Source organism: Talpa europaea, assembly GCF_964194135.1.
Source record: "Talpa europaea genome assembly, chromosome: 12".
NCBI classification, from domain to species: Eukaryota; Metazoa; Chordata; class Mammalia; order Eulipotyphla; family Talpidae; genus Talpa; species Talpa europaea.
In genome coordinates, this window is record NC_140079.1 from 8,886,181 (window position 1) to 8,904,671 (window position 18,491).

The 18,491-nt window shown below is 55.0% G+C and overlaps 1 protein-coding gene across 1 annotated transcript; it reads right to left on the reverse strand.

Moving 5' to 3' along the window:
* Positions 1–2,165: 2,165 nt before the first annotated feature.
* MATK (megakaryocyte-associated tyrosine kinase) lies at positions 2,166–7,657 on the reverse strand (the record flags this gene model as incomplete). Its single annotated transcript, XM_084251245.1, has 13 exons — positions 2,166–2,523; positions 2,614–2,700; positions 3,077–3,272; positions 3,400–3,473; positions 3,585–3,669; positions 3,748–3,847; positions 4,584–4,649; positions 5,829–5,922; positions 6,342–6,561; positions 6,651–6,766; positions 6,851–6,964; positions 7,369–7,428; positions 7,586–7,657. The coding sequence occupies 13 exons, from the start codon at positions 7,655–7,657 to the stop codon at positions 2,284–2,286; spliced, it is 1,524 nt and encodes a 507-aa protein (XP_084107371.1). The 3' UTR covers positions 2,166–2,283.
* Positions 7,658–18,491: the final 10,834 nt, after the last annotated feature.

Sequence of the window (18,491 nt, forward strand, 5' to 3'; positions counted from 1 at the left end):
AAGGAACGGAATGAAAACAGAGGAGCAGAGGCCACGAGAGCACACCAGAGCCCAGAAAGAGTGAAGACTCCCCGGGGGCCTCCCGGCCCCCCAGCACCCCTGCCCACTGTGTACCTGGTAAAAGACGAATAAAAGCCCGAAAAAGCCTCTGAGGGCTCCAGGACTCTCCTCCATCCATCTGCTCCGATGACAGAGATCCTGCCCCTGCACACGGTCAGAGGGCATTTTGGATGAGTGTCTATTGTGGGCAAGATGGGAGACCTGGCTGGGGTGAGGGCCGTGGGAAGGGGGAGGTGGGAGGGATGGAAGAGCAATTTTGGGAGAAGAAAGTTCAGGGAGGAGGAAGGGGAATCGGGTGCTACCCAAGCCCCTGATTTGGAGCCAGCCAGGAGATGGGGTTACCACAGCGGTGGGGGCCTGAGGGCCTGAGCAGGTCCAGGGGAAGCTTCTCAAACTGGCTCATCTCGCCAACCCTCCTAGCCCAATGAGCCTGGGGGCTCAGGCAGGGAGGTGCCCTGAAAACCAAGACAGGGGATGTGGGTGAGGAAGGCGAGATGAAGCGGAGGAAAGGCTGGTGAACTAGTGATACACAGGATGGGAGGGTTGTCCCTGTGGACCAGACGGACAAGTGAGAAAGCAAATAGAACCTTCTAGAATGTTACATCTGAAGGAAGAAACAGAGAAAGGCTCACACTGGAAATGGGGTGCCAGCCCTTAGAGGAGTCAGGTCTGACGTAATGAAGGGGTAACCAATTTGGAGGAGAACTTGGCTGTCCCCCACACCACCCCAGGAAGGAGGAAGTGAGGCTGGAAGGGTGCGCTGTGGCCCCTCAGGAGGGAGCTAAGTCCCCTAACTGCTTCATCAGTTTAAAATGCTAAGGAGCAGCGTGGTCCTCAGGCCTCAATTAGCGGAATGGGCCTGGGTGGATTAAGAGGCGTGGAGGGCTGGGGCGACTTCGTGGGAAATGGCTGAAGCTCCAGACGCTGTGTCAGCCTAGACGCGGGATCAGGGCCGGGAGACAGGCCACCCTGTCCAGCTGGATTAGGGACGGGACAGCAGCAGGCGATTCTGGGTCCCTCTCGCCCCTCACCCTTCATTTCTCCTCAGGAAGAATCACGAAACCCCTTCAGGGGCCAGTGGGAAACTGAGGTCTAGAGTGGGTGGGGTTTCAGGGAGCACCGCAGGAGGTCAGCATGACCTTGGGGCACTTCCGTTTCTCTAGCTCAGTGTTAGCCGTGGGAAGGGCTGCGGGTAGGATGGGATCCGATTCCTTCCTCAGCTGGGCAGGGGTGCGGAGGGCTGGGGGGAGGGCCTGGGGGGAGCCCCTGTCCAGGCATCCTGTGGGCTGGCTGCAGGCATGTCACTTGAGAGGGGTGTTGCCAGGCCCGGCAGTAACTGAGTCTGGCCGTGTGCTCAGCACTTCACACGAGCATCACAGTCATCACACCCCCCACCGCCCCCGCCCCCAGACCATTGCCACCAAAGACACAGGGTCGCAGAGGAGGCTGCTGGGGCCAGGAAGGGGGTTTAGCACTGACATCCCCATCCCTGACTGCATAGCTATGGGGAGACAGGATTCGAAGGGGGGGGGTTTGGCGGTTGCAAGCCTAGAGCCTCTCCCTGCACCCCCACTGTGAGAGCAAACAGGAGGTGGGGCCTCAGGACAGGTCCTTCCAGGCTGCCCCAATCACTGACTCAGTCCGTTAGGCCATGTAGGCGGGGCATATGTGGCCTCTAGGGGATGCGCCCAGGAAGGACCCTCCTGCCCTCCCAGACACCTGTCCTAGTGATGAGGATGGGACCAGGTGGGAAAAGACATGGACCTGGACCTGCATGCCACTGGCACTCTCCCATGATCCTGTGAGCTCAGAACCTTAGGAAGCCATAGGTGGGGTCCCCACCACGGACTAGGCACCCCCAGAGCACCACAATGAGGATGCCGGGAGTGAGGGCATATGAGTCCATGGGTGGCTGTGACCCCTGGCCAGAGGCACTCCCAGCTTGATCTCCGGGAACTGTATCCGGACCCCATGGAGTGAGAGGACGCTGAGGGTTGCAGAGAGACTCAGACACCCACAGTCCTTGAAACCAATCTTTATCCAAGTGTTAGCCCGATTCCTCCTGGGTCTGTGGGCTGCCCGGAGCTCCCTGAGGGCCTGCCTCTGCACCGTGAGCCAGGTGGCCACTTGCTGGCCCTGACCCTTCTCAGGCCTGGCCCACGGCCCCACCCTGCGCCCCCCATTATTTTGGTCCTCTGGGGCACTGGGCCCCACTGGGCAGGGTCAGGGCTCCTGGCTTCGGGGTGAGATGGAGCCATCAGCATCCTGCCCCCCAACAGAGGCTGAGGCACCCGCACTTCGAAGTTCCCGGGCTAGCTTCTCAGCCAGTTTGCGGAAGGGTGGCCGGCGGGCAGGTTCAGCCTCCCAGCAGCTGCTCATGAGGGTGTGGATGGGGCCTGGGCAACCCTCAGGAGGCTCCATGCGGTACCCCTTCTCCACGGCCTCTGACACCTCCTTCAGTGACTGTGGGCAGAGGGCACAGTGGCGTGGGGTCAGGGTCACGGCCTCCAGACACACAGGGGACCCAGTACCTCTCCCCAGGACCCCACTCACCATCTTGGGGTATGGAGCCCGGCCATATGAGAAGACTTCCCATAGCAGCACCCCGAAACTCCAGACATCGGACTTACTGGAGAATTTCTGTCAGGCCCAAGATCAGGGTGAGGGCTTTTGTTTTAGCCCCTCCTTCCTCCAGGAAGTCCCAGTGGGTTGACCTACAATCTCTGGTCTCCTCCCGAGAGACTCCACTCCCTGAATCCCCCCAAACCAAGTGGATCCCAGACTCAGGCAGGGAGAAAGTCCCCCTTTCTCTCCCTCAGTAATGAGCCAAAGTCTGTTTCAAAAATGGGGAAACCAAGGTCCAGACAGGGCCACCCAGGAAGAAGCTAGACGGGGGTTAAGAGGAACAATTACGGGCAGAGCCATTTCCTTTGGAGATTGACAGGAAAGAGATGTGCCCCTGGGTCACACAGCAGGGGTGGGACTCCAAGGGCCCCGGTAGGGCAGAAGGGCTCACCCCATGTTTGAGAGCCTCAGGCGCTGTCCACTTAACTGGCAGCCGGCTGGAGTCCAGCCCCTTCCGCTCAGCTTTGGCCAGGCCGAAGTCGCTGACCTTGGCCACCAGGTCCTCAGAGACGAGGATGTTGCGGGCGGCCAGGTCTCTGTGCACGAGCTTTTTACTCTCCAGGTACTCCATGCCCTCGGCCACGTGCCTAGGGAGAGGGCGGGAACCAGATCTCAGGCCAACTCCCAAGGCCAGGCTCCGCCCTGCTCTGTGCCTCGGTTTCCCCTTCAGCTTGGAAAGCCCCCCTCCCACCACCCGCCAAGAGCCCCACTCACAAGGAAAACTGTAGAAGCTGGGGGGTGTTCACGAGGGCACGGCCCCGAGTGCGTAGAAAGTTCACCAGGTTGCCCTGTGGGGAGCGGTCATGGGAAGAGGATGGGGACTCAAGGCTCCTCAGCCCCTTTAACCCCACCCAAACCTCCCCCTCCAGGCCCTGCCCCATACTGGGCCCCACCCCCACCTTGCTCACGTGCTCCATGACAATGTACAGACCCTGGTGCAGGATCACACCCAGGAGACGCACCAGGTTCTTATGCTGCATCTTCCTGGGGGTAGGCAGGGGTGGGGTGAGGGCACGCCTGGACCCCGAACCCAGGATGCCCTATCCCCGTTCGGGGACTCACGTCATAACAGCAGTCTCGTCCAGGAAGGCCTGGGCAGTCACGTCGCACTTAATGTTCTTTACAGCCACCTTCTGCCCCAGGTACTCGCCCTGCAGGACGGCTGGGAGCAGGTGGAGTTGGGGATGGTGATCAGAGACCAGACACGGGGTCTGAACCCACTCACACCAACCCCCAGTTAGGCCCACACACCTGCGGTTCCCCAGCCCCAGAAACTCTAACCCCTACAAGCTCCAGCCCCCTGATTAAAGAGAATCAGTAAGCCAGGGGTCCTCAAACTCTGGCCGACACCCAATACGTTCACATGGGGGTTTCCACAAGGCCCATGAGCTCAGAATGGTGCTTATATTTTTAAATGGTCGAAAGAATAACAAAAGAAGTACATTTTGTACCACGTGAAAATTGCATGCAATTCAAATTCAGTGTCCATAAAGTTTTATTGGCACATGGCCACGCCCCTTCATTTACCTGTGGTCTGGGGCTGCTTCCTGCTGCAATGGCAGCCTATGAGATGTGACAGACTGTTTAGCCCACAAAGCCGGAACTACTTCTACTCCCATACTCATGAGAACCCGCCGCCTCAGGGAATGGCATGAAAGCAGCGGGACCAGCATGTGAAGGAGCCAGGTGTGGCGGAATCCGGCTCACTCGCTGGGTGTCTGCCTGAGCTAATTCACTTCTCATGACTACTGCACTTAAGCCCTTTCACAGAGAAACAGGCTTGAAGGAGTCACAGCACAGCAAGTGGGTCTTCAACATGCGTGTGAATTCATCTCTATGTCTCCAACCTCAACACACCCTCCACCTCCCTTCGGCCCCTACCGCACACACCCACTCACCTCCAAACTCCCCCTCTCCAATCTGCGATCCCAGTGTCAAATGCTGCAGGTTCAGTAACCAGCCGGCTGTGGGGCGAGGACCCAATCAGAGCGGAATGGCTCCCCCAACCCCTCCCATCAGGGGCTCCACCTGGCAAGAGACTGGTGGTGTTTCCCACAGCGTCCAGCAGCGTGCTTGCATTCAGGTGGCTGTGGTTCCGGCAGTGGCCCAAAGACGAGTCTGACACAGGCCATTTCTGGTACCGGGGGGCATGGTGTCAAAAGCTACAGCGCCTGCCTGGGTTGACCTGAGTGACCAGGCATCTGCAGAGGGAGAAGACCTCTGCCTCCAAGAAAGGCCTGTGGGGCCCAGGGGCAGCGCAGCAAACCCTCAGGGCTGCGTGTCAGTCTGCTCCCTGGAGACCGTCTCTCCAAATACACAGTGGGTCTTCAACTTTAGTTTTGTCTCCAGTCATCCAGGGACACACACCGAGCAAAATATGTAGGAAACATGTTAAGGCCTCTGGAATCTTCCGTGCTCTAAGTCATCTGTGCTCCGGGCCTCCCAGAACGCCCTCTCTCAGGAACTCCGTGTTCCCCCCTCCTCTCTCCTCTAGTAGGTTCTGTAGGGCTCCTCCACTTCTCAAAGCCCCCCTCCAATCAGGAGTCCTTAGGTGTGATCACCTGGTAAGACCCGCCCGCACCAGGGCGCCATCCCCAAGGTGTCCAGATTTCCCATGAGACAAAAACAATAATCGAGTTCAAAAGGGGTGGCCAAGGCAGCAGGCATGTACTTTGGGCCCTGCGTATTGAATATCAGCACCCAGGGAGTGGAAAAACATCTAAGAATATACAGTGCGCAGAAGCAGGAGAGGAAATGAGGCACAGCCGCCATTTGAGAAAGGGGGAAACCTGCCCCCCGCTGGAAGGAGATCGCTTGACGGGAGAACCTGCGGCCAGGCTGGGGTAGGGGTGGCCAGGGCCCGGGGGGGCCTGAGTGGCCTGAGGTTCAGGCCCAGGTTTCTGGCTCACGTGATCAGCTGGCCGACAGGGACACAGAAGAGGCAGCAGGTGTGGGAATCCACTCAACAGTGGGCCAGTCAGGGTCTGCGGGCACCCTCTGCCCAGCTGCAGGGCAGTCAGGTCTTCTGCCCGCACTGCCAGGCGCAGCAACATGCTTCGCTGATCTGTGTTGGCTAAATCCCCGGGCCCGGGGTCCTGCCCCCCCAGTCTGGACTTAAGAGGTGGGAAAGGCCCCATCCCTACCCTTGGCCAGCTCCTCTTCTGCCGACTTGGTGCCCTGCTTCCTCTTGGGTTTCACGAGCCTGGTGCAGATGGCCCCCTTGTCCTTGCTGTAATGCTGTAAGGCGGGGCGGAGGTGGCTGTGAGCTCCACCCTAGGGTGCACGGAACCCCTGCATCCCGACCTCTTCCCAGGGGGTCTCTAGATGGGGTGGGAGGAAGCTGGGGGGAGGAGAGAGGGTTGGTTCCCAGAGACACCTTGGACTGGTTTCCATGGGAACCGGAAAGGATGCAGGCTAAGGAGGAAACAGGAAGATGGGGAGCTTCTCTGGATTGGTGTCAACTTGATGGTTTCTGGGGGGGGTCCCTGGAGGTAGAACCTGGGGGACCTGGAACCACTGAGGCCAGCCCCTTCCTTTCCACGTTGGGGGGTATGTGGTCCTGGGGGCCCTAGGCCTGTCCGGCTGCCAGGATGGGGAAGGGCTGGGTCCCCTCCATATCTGCACTGGGGAGCATGGGGCCCTGGGGTCGAACCCACCTCCACCATATCCATGAGGTTGCAGAAGCAGACAGCCTCGTCGATGGTGAGGTGGCCTTCGCGGTGCAGCACGCGATAGTGGATGACATCGCTGGCGAAGCTCACGCACAGCACGTAGTCACCCGGGTGCCGTGCAGACTCACGCACCAGGAACAGCCCGTCCTCAGGTGGCTGCAGCTGCTGCACCGCCTCCTGGCCGGAGATCTTCCCGTGGAACCACCTGTAGCCAGTGGAAGGTGGGCTGGGCTGGAGAGGCCCAGCTCTCCCACCGCCCACTGCAGGCCCCGCCCCCTCCGGCCCCCAACTCACGGCATGAGGCTGAGCTTCGGGTCTGCGGAGAGGGCCTCACGCTCCCTGAGTGCCCCAGCAGCCAGCAGCCCCTCCTGCCCGCTGTCGTGGTGCTTGGCGCGGTACCAGCTCTTGCTCTGCCAGGGTGGGAGCCAGGGCTGGGTGGGATGTCCTGGCAGGACCCTGTCCCCCAGGCACACCCAGTCCCCCGCCCCCCTCACCTCACAGGCCTCTAGGATGGTGACCACGTCGCCCTTGCGGAAGGCCAGCTCCCCTGGCTTGGGACGAGTGTGTTCACACTTGGTGATGCACTGGGTGCCTGGTGCCCAGCGCCTCTGGGGAGGGAAGGGGCAAAGGAAAGTGAGGGAGAAGCAGGAAGAAAGAGGGGCTCAAGGGGAAAGAGAAGACAGGAGTAAGCAAGGAATGGATTTGGAAAGGAACAGGCCAAAGGGACAGCGAAGTGAGAGACACTGAGTTGCAGGCAGAGAGAGCAGCAGAAAAGCAGCCAGAGGGGAGAGAGTGCGCGAGAAGGTCCGCATCACAGAAGGCCCAGGGCAGAGTCAGGAGGAAAGAGATGCAACACCAGAGATCCAGAAGACTGGGTAGACACAGGCCAGAAGGGGTGTGAGTCAGAAAGGGGTGTGAGTACAGCCCCGCCCCCACCCAGAGGGTGCAGCTGAGGTCCCGTGGCTAAGTTTTGCTGAGGAAGGGCAAAGGGATGCCAGTTTGGGGTACTCACCGTGGGCATCCTGGCTGAGATGGGTGTGGGGTGCCAGACACGAAGGAAGCGAGGGCTCACCTGGGAAGGGAGCAGAGACCAGCTTGAGGGTCCAGAGTGAGCCAGCTTGGGATCCCGGGGTGGGGGCACTATTGCCCCTCCCAGCCCAGGCCTGGTGGAGGTGGCAGCCAGGGGGCATCTCCAGGGAGGACCCAGGCGCTGGGGCGGTGGTTTTTACCCTCGAGAGTTCTTTAGCAGAGTCACAACCATGCAACTCCAGTGAGGAAACCACAGTGCCTCGACCAGCCATCTCTCCCAAAGAGAAATTGAGGCACAAGGCTAGCAAAGAGCAAGTGGCCACAGACTGAGGAGTGAGCACTTGGCTCAGGCACCAGCAATCTGCACAGAGAGTGGGGAGCTTGGTGCCACCTGATCGAGCCTGGTTCCTCCTCTTTTCTGGGAAGTAGGCAGGGTCAAAGAGGAAACTAAGAATGATTCAAGGTCATTCCCTATTATCTCTGACCCTAGGGTGGGGCAGGGGCGGGGTCAAGGCAGCCTAGCTGGGTGGTACCTTTGGCCTGGGTGCCTCTGGCTGCCCCCTGAGCATCTCTGATCCCCGCAATCCAACCCAGGGCCGACACACAGTCCCTCACTGCTACTGGAAAGAGGGGTACTTTTCCAACCTCTGCCTTCCCCATCAACCCCACCACAGGTGGCTGGGCAGGGTTGGGGGGAGGAGGGAGGACATTCTCAGCCCCTCCAGCATGCGCCTCCCATAAACCCCTGACCCCACGTGTACTCACATGCATGCTGGTCCATGTACACACGAGCACACACAGAAACACACAGAGCTTGGACAGAGGTGGACACAGGTACCCACAGGCACGCCAGTATGAGGCAAAGATGCATTCACCTAAAGATAGGTGCGCGCGCAAGCACACACACACACACACACACACACACACAGAGGTTCGGACCACCAGAAACGTGTGTACCTGTCGCCCTGAACACAGACCCACACTTGAACACCTGGGCACTAGACGCTGGGCCACCCCGGCAAGCAGAGCAACACGCAGGGCCCTGCACAAGCATCTCGGCCACGCGAGCACATTCCTCCACGTGGACGCGCGGGTACACACAGCCGGGGGGCTAACATCCGCACCCAGAAAAATACCCCCCACCCGGCGCCTGATAGCTTCCAACCAGCCCCCGCCCCAGCCGCGTACCGCCGAGCGCCCGGAACGCGCACACTAGCACGCACACCGGCCCCTCCCGAGCACGCCCGGCCCCCGCTCCGAGAGGCCCCCCTAGTGTCCCGCGGTCTCTACCCTTACCCCGTCAGCCGCGCTCACCTGTTCAGGGGACGCCACTGGGCCGCGCCCCGCGCCCGCCCCCAGGAGGGCCCCCGCGCGCCGGCTGCGCACCCCGAGGCGGCCACGGCTGCACAACTTGGAGCAAGTTGCTCCGTTTCCTCATTTTGGGGGGGTGGTGGCGGACTGGGGTGGGGGAGCAGGAGGCGCTAAGGCCTGGGAGGCCCCAACGGGTCCTAGCGCCGGCCGCACTGCGGTCGCTCTGCGCGCGGCGCCGCTGGCAGCCCCTCCCGATTCCACCTCCACGGCCCCTGCGAACCCCGCGCGGCCCGGGCGGGGGCTGGCGGCGCTCTCCGGCTCCACGCTGGTTGCTTGGCCGCGCGCCGCGGGGCGCGCACCCCCGCCCACCCCGGGAAGCAGAGGCTTTGGAGCCTGGAGTGGGTGCGTACTTGGGGTGCAAGGGTGAAGGGAGAAGTGAGCCGCTCATTCACGGAGGTAAGCAAGTCTCAGAGCCTCTTCTGACTCTGCGATTCCAACGCTGGAAATGACCTCCTGAGCCCCGGCGGGGAGGGGCACGGGTATCGTTTCACTACCTGCTGCAGCAGAGCTGCTGGCACCAGGCACAGAAAGCACTCAAAAATGTCAAAGCCTGTCAGTGTCCTGTCCTCATCCTCAGCACTAAGGGAAAACTGGGGCAACAGAAAAGAAATCACATGGAACTGGAGGCCTCCAGGTGGAGTAGCCTTCCTTGGAGAGTGGCCCTGGGCCCCTCCGCAGGCCCACCCACCTGCCCAGAGGCAGGTGCTGCCCCACTCAGGCTCAGGGGCACCTCTGTAGGAGGGTGGGCAGTAGACAAGGCTGCACCCTGGGCCTGGCCTCAGCGATTCTCCATGAAGGTCATGGCTCTTCTCAGGAAGGTGATGGGTCACCAGGCCGGGATAGACGGCCTGGGTCCCGCATTTAATCCTCTATTACCCTAAAGGCCTTAGAGCCATGACTTCTGGGAACAGAGCACCAGTTATAATTACAGAATATCCCAGTATGGAATATCATGCAACAAAAACTAGAAAACTGTAGTAAGATGCTAAAATCACCCACTGCAGAAAGCAACCACCAGGATGTGACGCCACACAAAGTGCCATCCATTCACTCCACATGGCCTGGATAAACTGGTGGAAAGTTCTGAAGGGGATGCCAGCGGGCATTGGATTATCTGGAGTGAGGGGAGCCGGAAGGAAGGGGAGGGGAGAGGGCATCTTTCCTTGCAGGGGTGGATCCTGAGCAGTGAGGGCTCTTGAGCAGTGGTGGCTGTTGCAGGGAGGATGCCCCAGGAGGATTCCTGCTCAGCAGGACTGTGCTCCGTGATTCTGGCTATGGGATAGTCTCAGGGGTGGCCCTCCACTTTGTAGCTACAGACTTTGCTTTGGGCCCAGGGGCCAACCATATATGGCCAATCTTATCCCTTGCCTGAAATAGAAACACAGTGTCAAAATAGCCACAGCGGAAACCCAAAGGCATCATTACATTCTCACCCAGAGACTGGTGGTCGGGGGCCCCATGAGGACCTGCCTGCCTTCTCTCTCTTCGATAAGGACTTGAGTCAGTGCTTAAGACACCCTTGCATGGACACTTTCTTTGTGATGCAGCTAGAGATGAGGCGGGTTGAAATGGGTCAGCTTTCTCCTGAGGATGGATGATAGTGTCTCTGTAACACTTACATGCCCCAAGAACCCCGGGGTTCTTGTGCCCTGTCACAGAAGGGGTGACTAGAAGCAGCAAAGGTGTGCAGACTGGAAAAGGACAGATTTCAGGAGCCAGTGTTAGGTGCCTGTGTCACCAAGGGTTGGCCTGGAGTGCAGGGAGCCCCCCAGATGTGGCATGGAGCACTGAGCTGGGCCTGACTCTAAGAAAGTAGATGACTCTAAGAGGGTAGATTTGAGTTAATCGTCAAAGTCACACAAGGGGTGAGCTCCCTGTCACCAGAGCACCCAAAACTTGGTCATTTTTATTCACTATGACTCAAGGGCTCTTCTAGTTCCCAAAGGTGGCAACTGGAGCTAGGGCTTCTCTTCCCCCTTATGCTTTGCTGTCACGTGGGACTCCCAGACTTCCCCTGGCTCCTTGTTCTCCATATTTCTGTCCTGTTGAATGGATTCCGTACATTCACTGAATTCTAGAAATTCTCTGACCCTCAGGCTACCTCCCTGGTGCCAGGTGGGGACACCGAAACCCCTGGCCTCCTTTTTGCCCTCAGTTTTTGTCCTTGCTACCATCCCCCCTCTACCAAGGGGTGGAAGTGTGGCTATGATCTGCCCCTGCTCTAGAAGAACCCCCCACCCCGAGCGCCCCACTGCAGGAGAGAGCCTAAAGCATTCAGCCTGGCATCTCGTGTGCTTCACATGCAGCCTCCAACTGGCCTTCTCACCGTGTCTCCTTCCTGGTGGGCCGAGTGGTGCTGGGCTGCAGGAGCGCAACTCCTGTGCGGGGCTCATCCTCCCATGCCTATCTCAGCTGGCACCGCTCTTGGGAAGTCTTCTTGGATGCTCCTCTCCTTCTCCTCCTGTGCCCTGAAAAGAAGCCCCACTGGAGGCCCCAGCACTATGGTCTCACTGTGTGATGGGCATGGACCTAAAACTGGTGGCAGAACCCATCGACCTACCTGAGAAGGAGGGCAACCTGGAGAGAGCAGCCAAGAAAGACGGAATCTTTAGGAATAATTCAAATACTTGGATCCAGTCACGCCTGGGGTTCATGCTCTGGAAGTCAGTCTTTGCTTCTCTGCCATTGCTACCAGGTGGGCTCCTAATACTGAAAGCAGGGTACAGAAATGAACAGACTCTACGAGGTGGAACTGGTGAATCAGATCAGATCGCCTTAACTAACCCTAGCTAGGAAGAGGGATCTTTTGGGTATCCCTTTCCACGAACTGCTTGACCTGCCTTCCATCTACTGGATCCCATGGCAAGACCAGAAGCCTACGTGCCAGAGTCACACAGATGACAGGGACTAAACGTTAGGCCTGTGGACTCCTCCTGTAAACTTCTCAAAGGTAAGGCGTCTTTCTTGTTCTCTTACTTATACGGTGGAGAGCCACTGTAGGCAAGCAACAAAGGCAGTCAGATGACGGGGATTGATGCAATGAACGCACCAGGCACGTTACACAAACGGGAGACCTGAGGTGCTAGAGGCTTGAATTAGACAGAAAGTAACACTCTCCAAGGGAGGCAATCCCGGGCAGTGTCAGCTACCCAGGCTCCTGCCATCTATCTTGTTGCTCTGCTCTGGCACTTTCACCTTTAAATCTAAAATGGTTGCCTGGACTGTAGCAATCCCACCTACAGTCCAGCCATTTGGAAGCATGAAATTGGCAGAAAAGAGGGCTCCTCTTCCCTTTAGGGACTCTCCCTGTAAGAGGCCCTTGACACTTTCAATTCACACCACTGGGCAGAACTTGAACACGTAGCCAAACCCAGAAGCTGGGAAATGTCTTCACACCAGGTGTCAAGGACAAGCAGGAGGTGGGATCATTGGTTGGCCCCTCTAAGCTCGCAGGTGTACTCCCACTTCAGGAATCTTTGCATGAACTGTGACCTCTACCTGGGACTCTTCCCCAGATACAGCCAATGTTCCAGTAACCGCACAGAACATTTTCACCTTCTGATGCTCCACCCACTCTCCCCTGGTAGCTCTGGGAAACTATTATCCACACCAACCTTGTATTTCATTTGTTTGTTTACTGGCTACATCCTATCCAGACTGTGAGGAACCCTAGAGCAGGGATTTCGGTTGGTGGCATTCATTGTTGTGGCCTCAGTATGCGGCATGTAGTAAGTATTCAAGACATTATTTTTAAGCCATTTAATGTTGGGGAAGGGGTATTGAGCAGTGGCTGTGACCTGTGAGGTCACATAGTCATTGTACTCATTTCACAGATGAGGCTCAGAGGGTGCTGAGTCTTGCCCAGGGACACAGGAGGTGGTGGGCTGAGCTTTGAACCCAGGCCCACCAGGTTCCAAGACCCACATGTCAGGTATGGAGCACATGGAAGGTGCCTAAAGAGAATGTGCCCAGAACTGGATTTTCTGGACCTGGAGGTGGCTGCGCCAGATGTGAGGACAGCCAAACTGCCTGGCCCAGTGGATCCTCAGCTGGAGCACGTGGCCAGATCAGACCGCCCCAATTAGCACACCTTTAAATTTAGCTTTCTCCTCCCTGCCAGGGGACTCAGGGATTCAGCAGAAGAAGGCTCTGCTCCTTCGAGGAAAAACGCTGTACAGCTGGCTTTGCAGCCTGACTTGCAGTCGGGGTTGGCTGAGCCACACTTGAGTCTTTTAATGAAGGGCTGCTGGGCACAACCTGCTTTGGGGTGTGGGGTGAGCTTCAGGCAGATCTGCCTTCGATGGGGGAAACTGCCTGCTCTTGCCACACATCTCTCATCTGTCTTCCTCATAGTGAAGGTGGAGCTGGGCATGTCATTTTCCAGCCACATTTGCAGACTGAATATATGCAAACTGGGTTGGTGTCACTTGCTGTCCTAAACTCTCATAAAACACCTGTGGCCCACTGGCTGGATCTGACCTCTGTAACACATGCTCTCAGCTCCTTTGGCAGCCTTTATGCACTCCTCCTGCCCCACCTGCTTCCTCCAGCTGTTCCTCAAACACTCCAGCACTATCCCAGCTCAGGGACTTAGCACGAGCTGTTTTTGGCTCCCAGGGCAATCATACACCACATAACCATGTTTTGGCCAATGATGGACCCCACATGCAAGGAGGGTCCCAACAGACTGTACCATAAGCCCAAGTGGGTAGTGGCTAGACCATCTAGGTTTGTGTCATAACACTCTGACATTTGCATAACCACAAAGGACTCATTCTCAGAACTCAGTTCTCAGACCTGTCCCCATCACTAAGCTGCAGAGAACTACGGGTCCTCCCCAGCTCTTCTCAAGGCTGGCTCTTTCTCAGTATTTCCGGCTCCAACAAGAGACCCTTCCTGCCGCCTCATGGTGGTCACCCACCATCAAAGCCCAAATCACCTGTTACCTGCCTTACTTGTTCTCGCTGATTCCCAGCTTTCCTCGCTCCCTGGACAGATTGTGTGTTCAGTTGCACCTCTCTGTAGTCTGGTCCTCACAGGACAAATGAACAGAAAAATATATGTCAGGGTTAAGACAGAGGACGGAGAACTGGCTTGGAGATTTGCCCCTACAGCCCAGCTTCAGGATCCCCCACACTTCCTGTCCCCACAATCTTATCCTCTAACTCAGGAGTCAGCGAACTTTCCACGTAAAGGGTCAATAAGTCTGTTTCCGGGCCTCCCCTGGTGGCACAGCAGTTGAGCCCTGGGCTGCGAAGCTGCCCGCAGCCTTTGTAGCGCAGGTTCGATCCCTGGCCACCGGCGAGGGTCCCACAGGTGTGCAGACCTCTCCTGCCACGCCCGCTGCTCCCCTCAGCAGTGTATTTTGTCAGTCTGCCTGTTCTGTTCCCCGCTCTGGCTCTGGTGAATTCTCTCAACCTTCCATGCTTCTGACTGTACCCAGTGCTTGTATATATAAAAAAAAAAGGTCTGTGTTTCCACCAGCCCACTTGGCCATTGTGGCTCAAAAGCTGCCACAGAAGATATGTAAATGCATGGGTGTGCCTGCCTTCCAATGACCCTCTATTTGTGGACAATGAAATTTGAATTTCATATACTGTCATGTGATGCTATTTATTTGATACTATTTATGTGATACTATTTATACTATTTATTTAAATTTCATTTACCTGTCATGTGATACTAGGACTCTTGTCATTTTTTTCAACCATTTAAAATGTAAAGAACCATTTTTATTTCCTGGGACCCACAAGATCAGATGGCAGGCCAGTGGACTGTCGTTTGCTGATCTCTGATCTCTCTTGGTCTTTAGTTTCCTATAAGTAGGTGTGTTTATAAATCTATTTGACCTTATAGGTGCACTTCTCAATCTATTAAATTAAATGTTAGCTCTCACATACTTTCTCCACTATATAAAGCTTCCCAAGTCAGCAATGAGGGCCCCCAAGGTATACTGACTTTTCTTGTCAATAGTAATAGTAGCTGATATTTGCGGAGTGTTTTTCCATGTGCTGAAGACTGCAAAACCTAAGGTTTTATTTTTTATTTATTTTTAAAGATTTATTTATTTATTTATACACGCACTGGGTACAGTCAGAAGAACGGGAGGGTGAGAGAATTCTCCAGAGCCAGAGCAGGGAGCAGAACAGGCAGAAGGACCGAAGTACACTGCTGAGGGGAGCAGCAGGTGGCAGGAGAGGTCTGTGCGCCATGTGGGACCCTCACCTGGCGGCCGGGGATCGAACCAGCGCTGCAGAGGCTGCAGGCAGCTTTGCAGCCCAGCGCTCGACCGCTGTGCTACCGGGGAGGCCCAAAACCTAAGGTTTTAAACAAAGCAATGTATATCCCACTTTCCACAGGGCCTGCCTGACATCACTGTCTATTTACTATTTCCCTGTTTTGTTTTTTTATCCCAAATGTTTTACACATCTCATGATCTATTAGTTAGTCATTGTCCACTGATTTCCAACTCCCGAAGGTAGAGATTTAGCTCAATCAGGTATACGGTTCCTCTAATAGCTCTATCACAAATGATTATTTTGTGCTTATATTATCATATATAAATGCAGGCCAAAGCAAGGTACACGAAAGAACACTTATTTTCTAGGATTTGTTTTTTGGAGTTAGTGATCACCTATGTTTTTTGTCTGTGCCCCTTTACCTGGCTGCTCTAATGGAACCAACTTTTCCATGCAAGGTCAGCTGCTGCCCAGCTGTGATCCAGGCCTCCCTCTTCTTCAGCACCCAGGGATTTCCAGTATGTAGCCCGCTTCTTGATCCAAGTTTCCCTGTTTCTTTGTTTGTGCCCTTGTTTGGGGGATGGGTACCCCCTAAGTGTTTCCAGAAAAAGCATTTTCTTTCACTTTCTTGTGAGCTTGGTGGCTTGGCTGAGGACAGTATGGCGGTGGATAATTTCTCTTATCTCATATCTTCCAGCATCCAGTCTTGGGCAGTTGAACAATCTGAGGCTGTCTCTGGAAACTTGTGGGATCTTCTGCTTAGTCTCCATATCCTGCACATTCACAGTGTGGATTTGTTGTGGTTCTGTTTTCACCTCTTGTCCTGGACATTCAGGGCTCTGTCATGTCTTCCATTCCTGACCACCTTTCTTGCATGATATCACTGGTGATTTCTCCCACCACGGTGTCCCATCTCTCTCTTTGTGGAACTCCTCTTTGTCATATACTGGATTCAGCTCCTGACTAGTTTCTTTCTTTTTGTTCATTCTTCTTTTGTGAAAATTTCCTTTTATTTTTCTTCCAACCTTTCTATTGACCTTTTAATTTTGACTACCACATTTTTAATTTCCAAGGACTCTTTCTGGTTCTTTGTTCCTTTTCAAAAGGCAAAACTGAACTTGTTCCCTGTATACTATATCTTCTATTAGCTCTCTGAGAATAATATGCATGAGAGTTTTTCTAGCACGCTTTCTTCTGTTTTTGTCTCTTTCTTCCATATTATCATTTTTTTAAACTCTTTTTGAGTTTTAGATTCTTTATTGGCCAACAATTATAAGCACACTGCTATAGAGCATACAGAAGCCCCTTGCCATAGGGGTGGCTTTACTCCGGGGTGACTATGGGGAGATGGCCAGGGTAAGGGGTGGGGCCTAGATGGCAGCATCTGAGGAGTTTTTTTTCTCATAGCCTCACAGCCAGTGTTTGGGACGCTTGCATTTTATTTTATTTTTTTTTTAAAGATTTATTTATTTATACAAGCACTGGGTACAGTCAGAAGCGCGGGAGGGTGAGAGAATTCACCAGAGCCAGAGCGGGGAGCAGAGCAGGCAGAAGGACCGAAGTACACTGCTGAGGGGAGCAGCGGGAGCGGCAGGAGGGGTCCGCGCTCCATGTGGGACCCTCCTCCGGTGGCTGGGGAGCAGCCGGGGATCAAACCGGTGCTGCAGAGGCTGCAGGCAGCCTTGCAACCCAGCGCTCAACCGCTGCGCCACCGGGGAGACCCCAAAATTTACCATTTTTAAGTGCACAGGGAACAGAGTTCCCTAATATTATCCAGGAACATTTTGTTTAGGTATAATTTGTAATTTGAAAGTGATCTGAATGTCCAACAGCAGGGGAACGGTTAAGAAACCAGGACATGTTCATTTGGGTGGAATATTATGCTGCTTTTAAAAATTGTATTTCTTCTTAGTAGCCAAAAAGTGGGAAGAAAACAATTGTCTATCAGCTGATGAATAGATAAACACAACTAATCCATCCAGACACGAGACTATCAGTATTATCGGACCATGAAAGGGGGAGCACCTCTGACACTCGCTACCACGTAGAAGGAGCCTGAACACACGATGCTCAGGGAGAGAACCAGACACACGAGGCCACGCGGTGTGTGAGTCCACTGACGAGAAACATCCAGGACAGGTACAGGCTAAGAGAGAGTGTTCATGACTGTGAAGGGCTGGGGGAAATGGGTGGGGAGTGATGGCTAGTGGGCACAGGGTTCTTTTTAGAGGTAACAGAAAGTTTTGGAATTAATTGATGGTGATGGCTGTATAACACTGTGAAAACACTAATGCCAACAGTCACATGAAATAAACTGGTGAATTCCATATAATGTATATTTTGCCACAATTTTTTAAAAAATGAAATAAAAGCCAGCTCACCCACAAGCAGGAGCGCATGACGAGAAGACTGACGAGAACGCACAGTGCCAACGGTGGGCGACTTTGCTTCCCTTCTTCCATTTTCTGAAATTTCAAGTTGTTTGTAACAGGAAAAATCCAGTGTATTAAAACATCTTTTGTTGTGTTATAGACACAAAACTTACCATTTTTAAGTGCACAGCTCAGTGGCATTAAGCACGCTCACACCGTTGTGCAACCATCTCTACCCTCCAGCTCCAGAACGTTCCCATTGCCCCAAATTGAAACTCTGCCCCCATTAAACACTAGCTCCCTCTCCCCTCCCCCAGCTCCTGGCACCCACCATGCGACTCCTCTAGGAATTAGGGATCTCCTGTGAGCGTCACACCGTTTGTGTCGTGTCTGTCTTATTTCACTGGCCACCATGTCCTCAAGGTCCATCCATATTGCAGCTGTGTTAGAATGTCCTTCCTTTTTTAAAGGCTGAATACTATTCCAGCATTGTGTGTATGCATTCATCGATGGACAGTGGGTTGCTTCCACCTTTTGGTTACTGTAAAACATGCTGCTGTGAACAAGTGTGTAAATATCTGTTTTCCAGCACATTTTATTTTCAGAACTCAGGCAGGCATAAACAGAGTGCTGCTCCCCCTCTACTCCTAAGGCTGCTTTTTCTACCTTCAGGAGAATCATGGATCCCCTCTGACTTGTCCTTAATCTGCTTTACCTGAAACACCTTTTCAGCCCCGGAAGCAACACTGACACATGTCTGGGGAGAAGACGGAGTGAACACTTGCCCAAACAAGAGGCTGGAATCAGAGAAGGCTTCAAGATGCTCCCTCCATCACTGCAGGCAACTTATTTCAGACCACGGCAACAACACGTTTGCACTGGCACCTATCTTTCTGTGTTATCGGTGACTCTGCAGATGGAGTTGACAGATCTGCCCTTCTGATTTTGTCTTTCCTGAACTGCCTGCCAGGTTTGGCTGCAGCCCTGCCTACACGGCCCTGCGTCATCCCTCCCACAAGCACCGCCGTCTCCTAGCAACTTGGCTCCCCCTGGCAGCATCTTGCAGCTTCAGGTCCTGCATCCTTGTCTAGGGATACTATCCCCCCACCTCACTGTCTGACTTC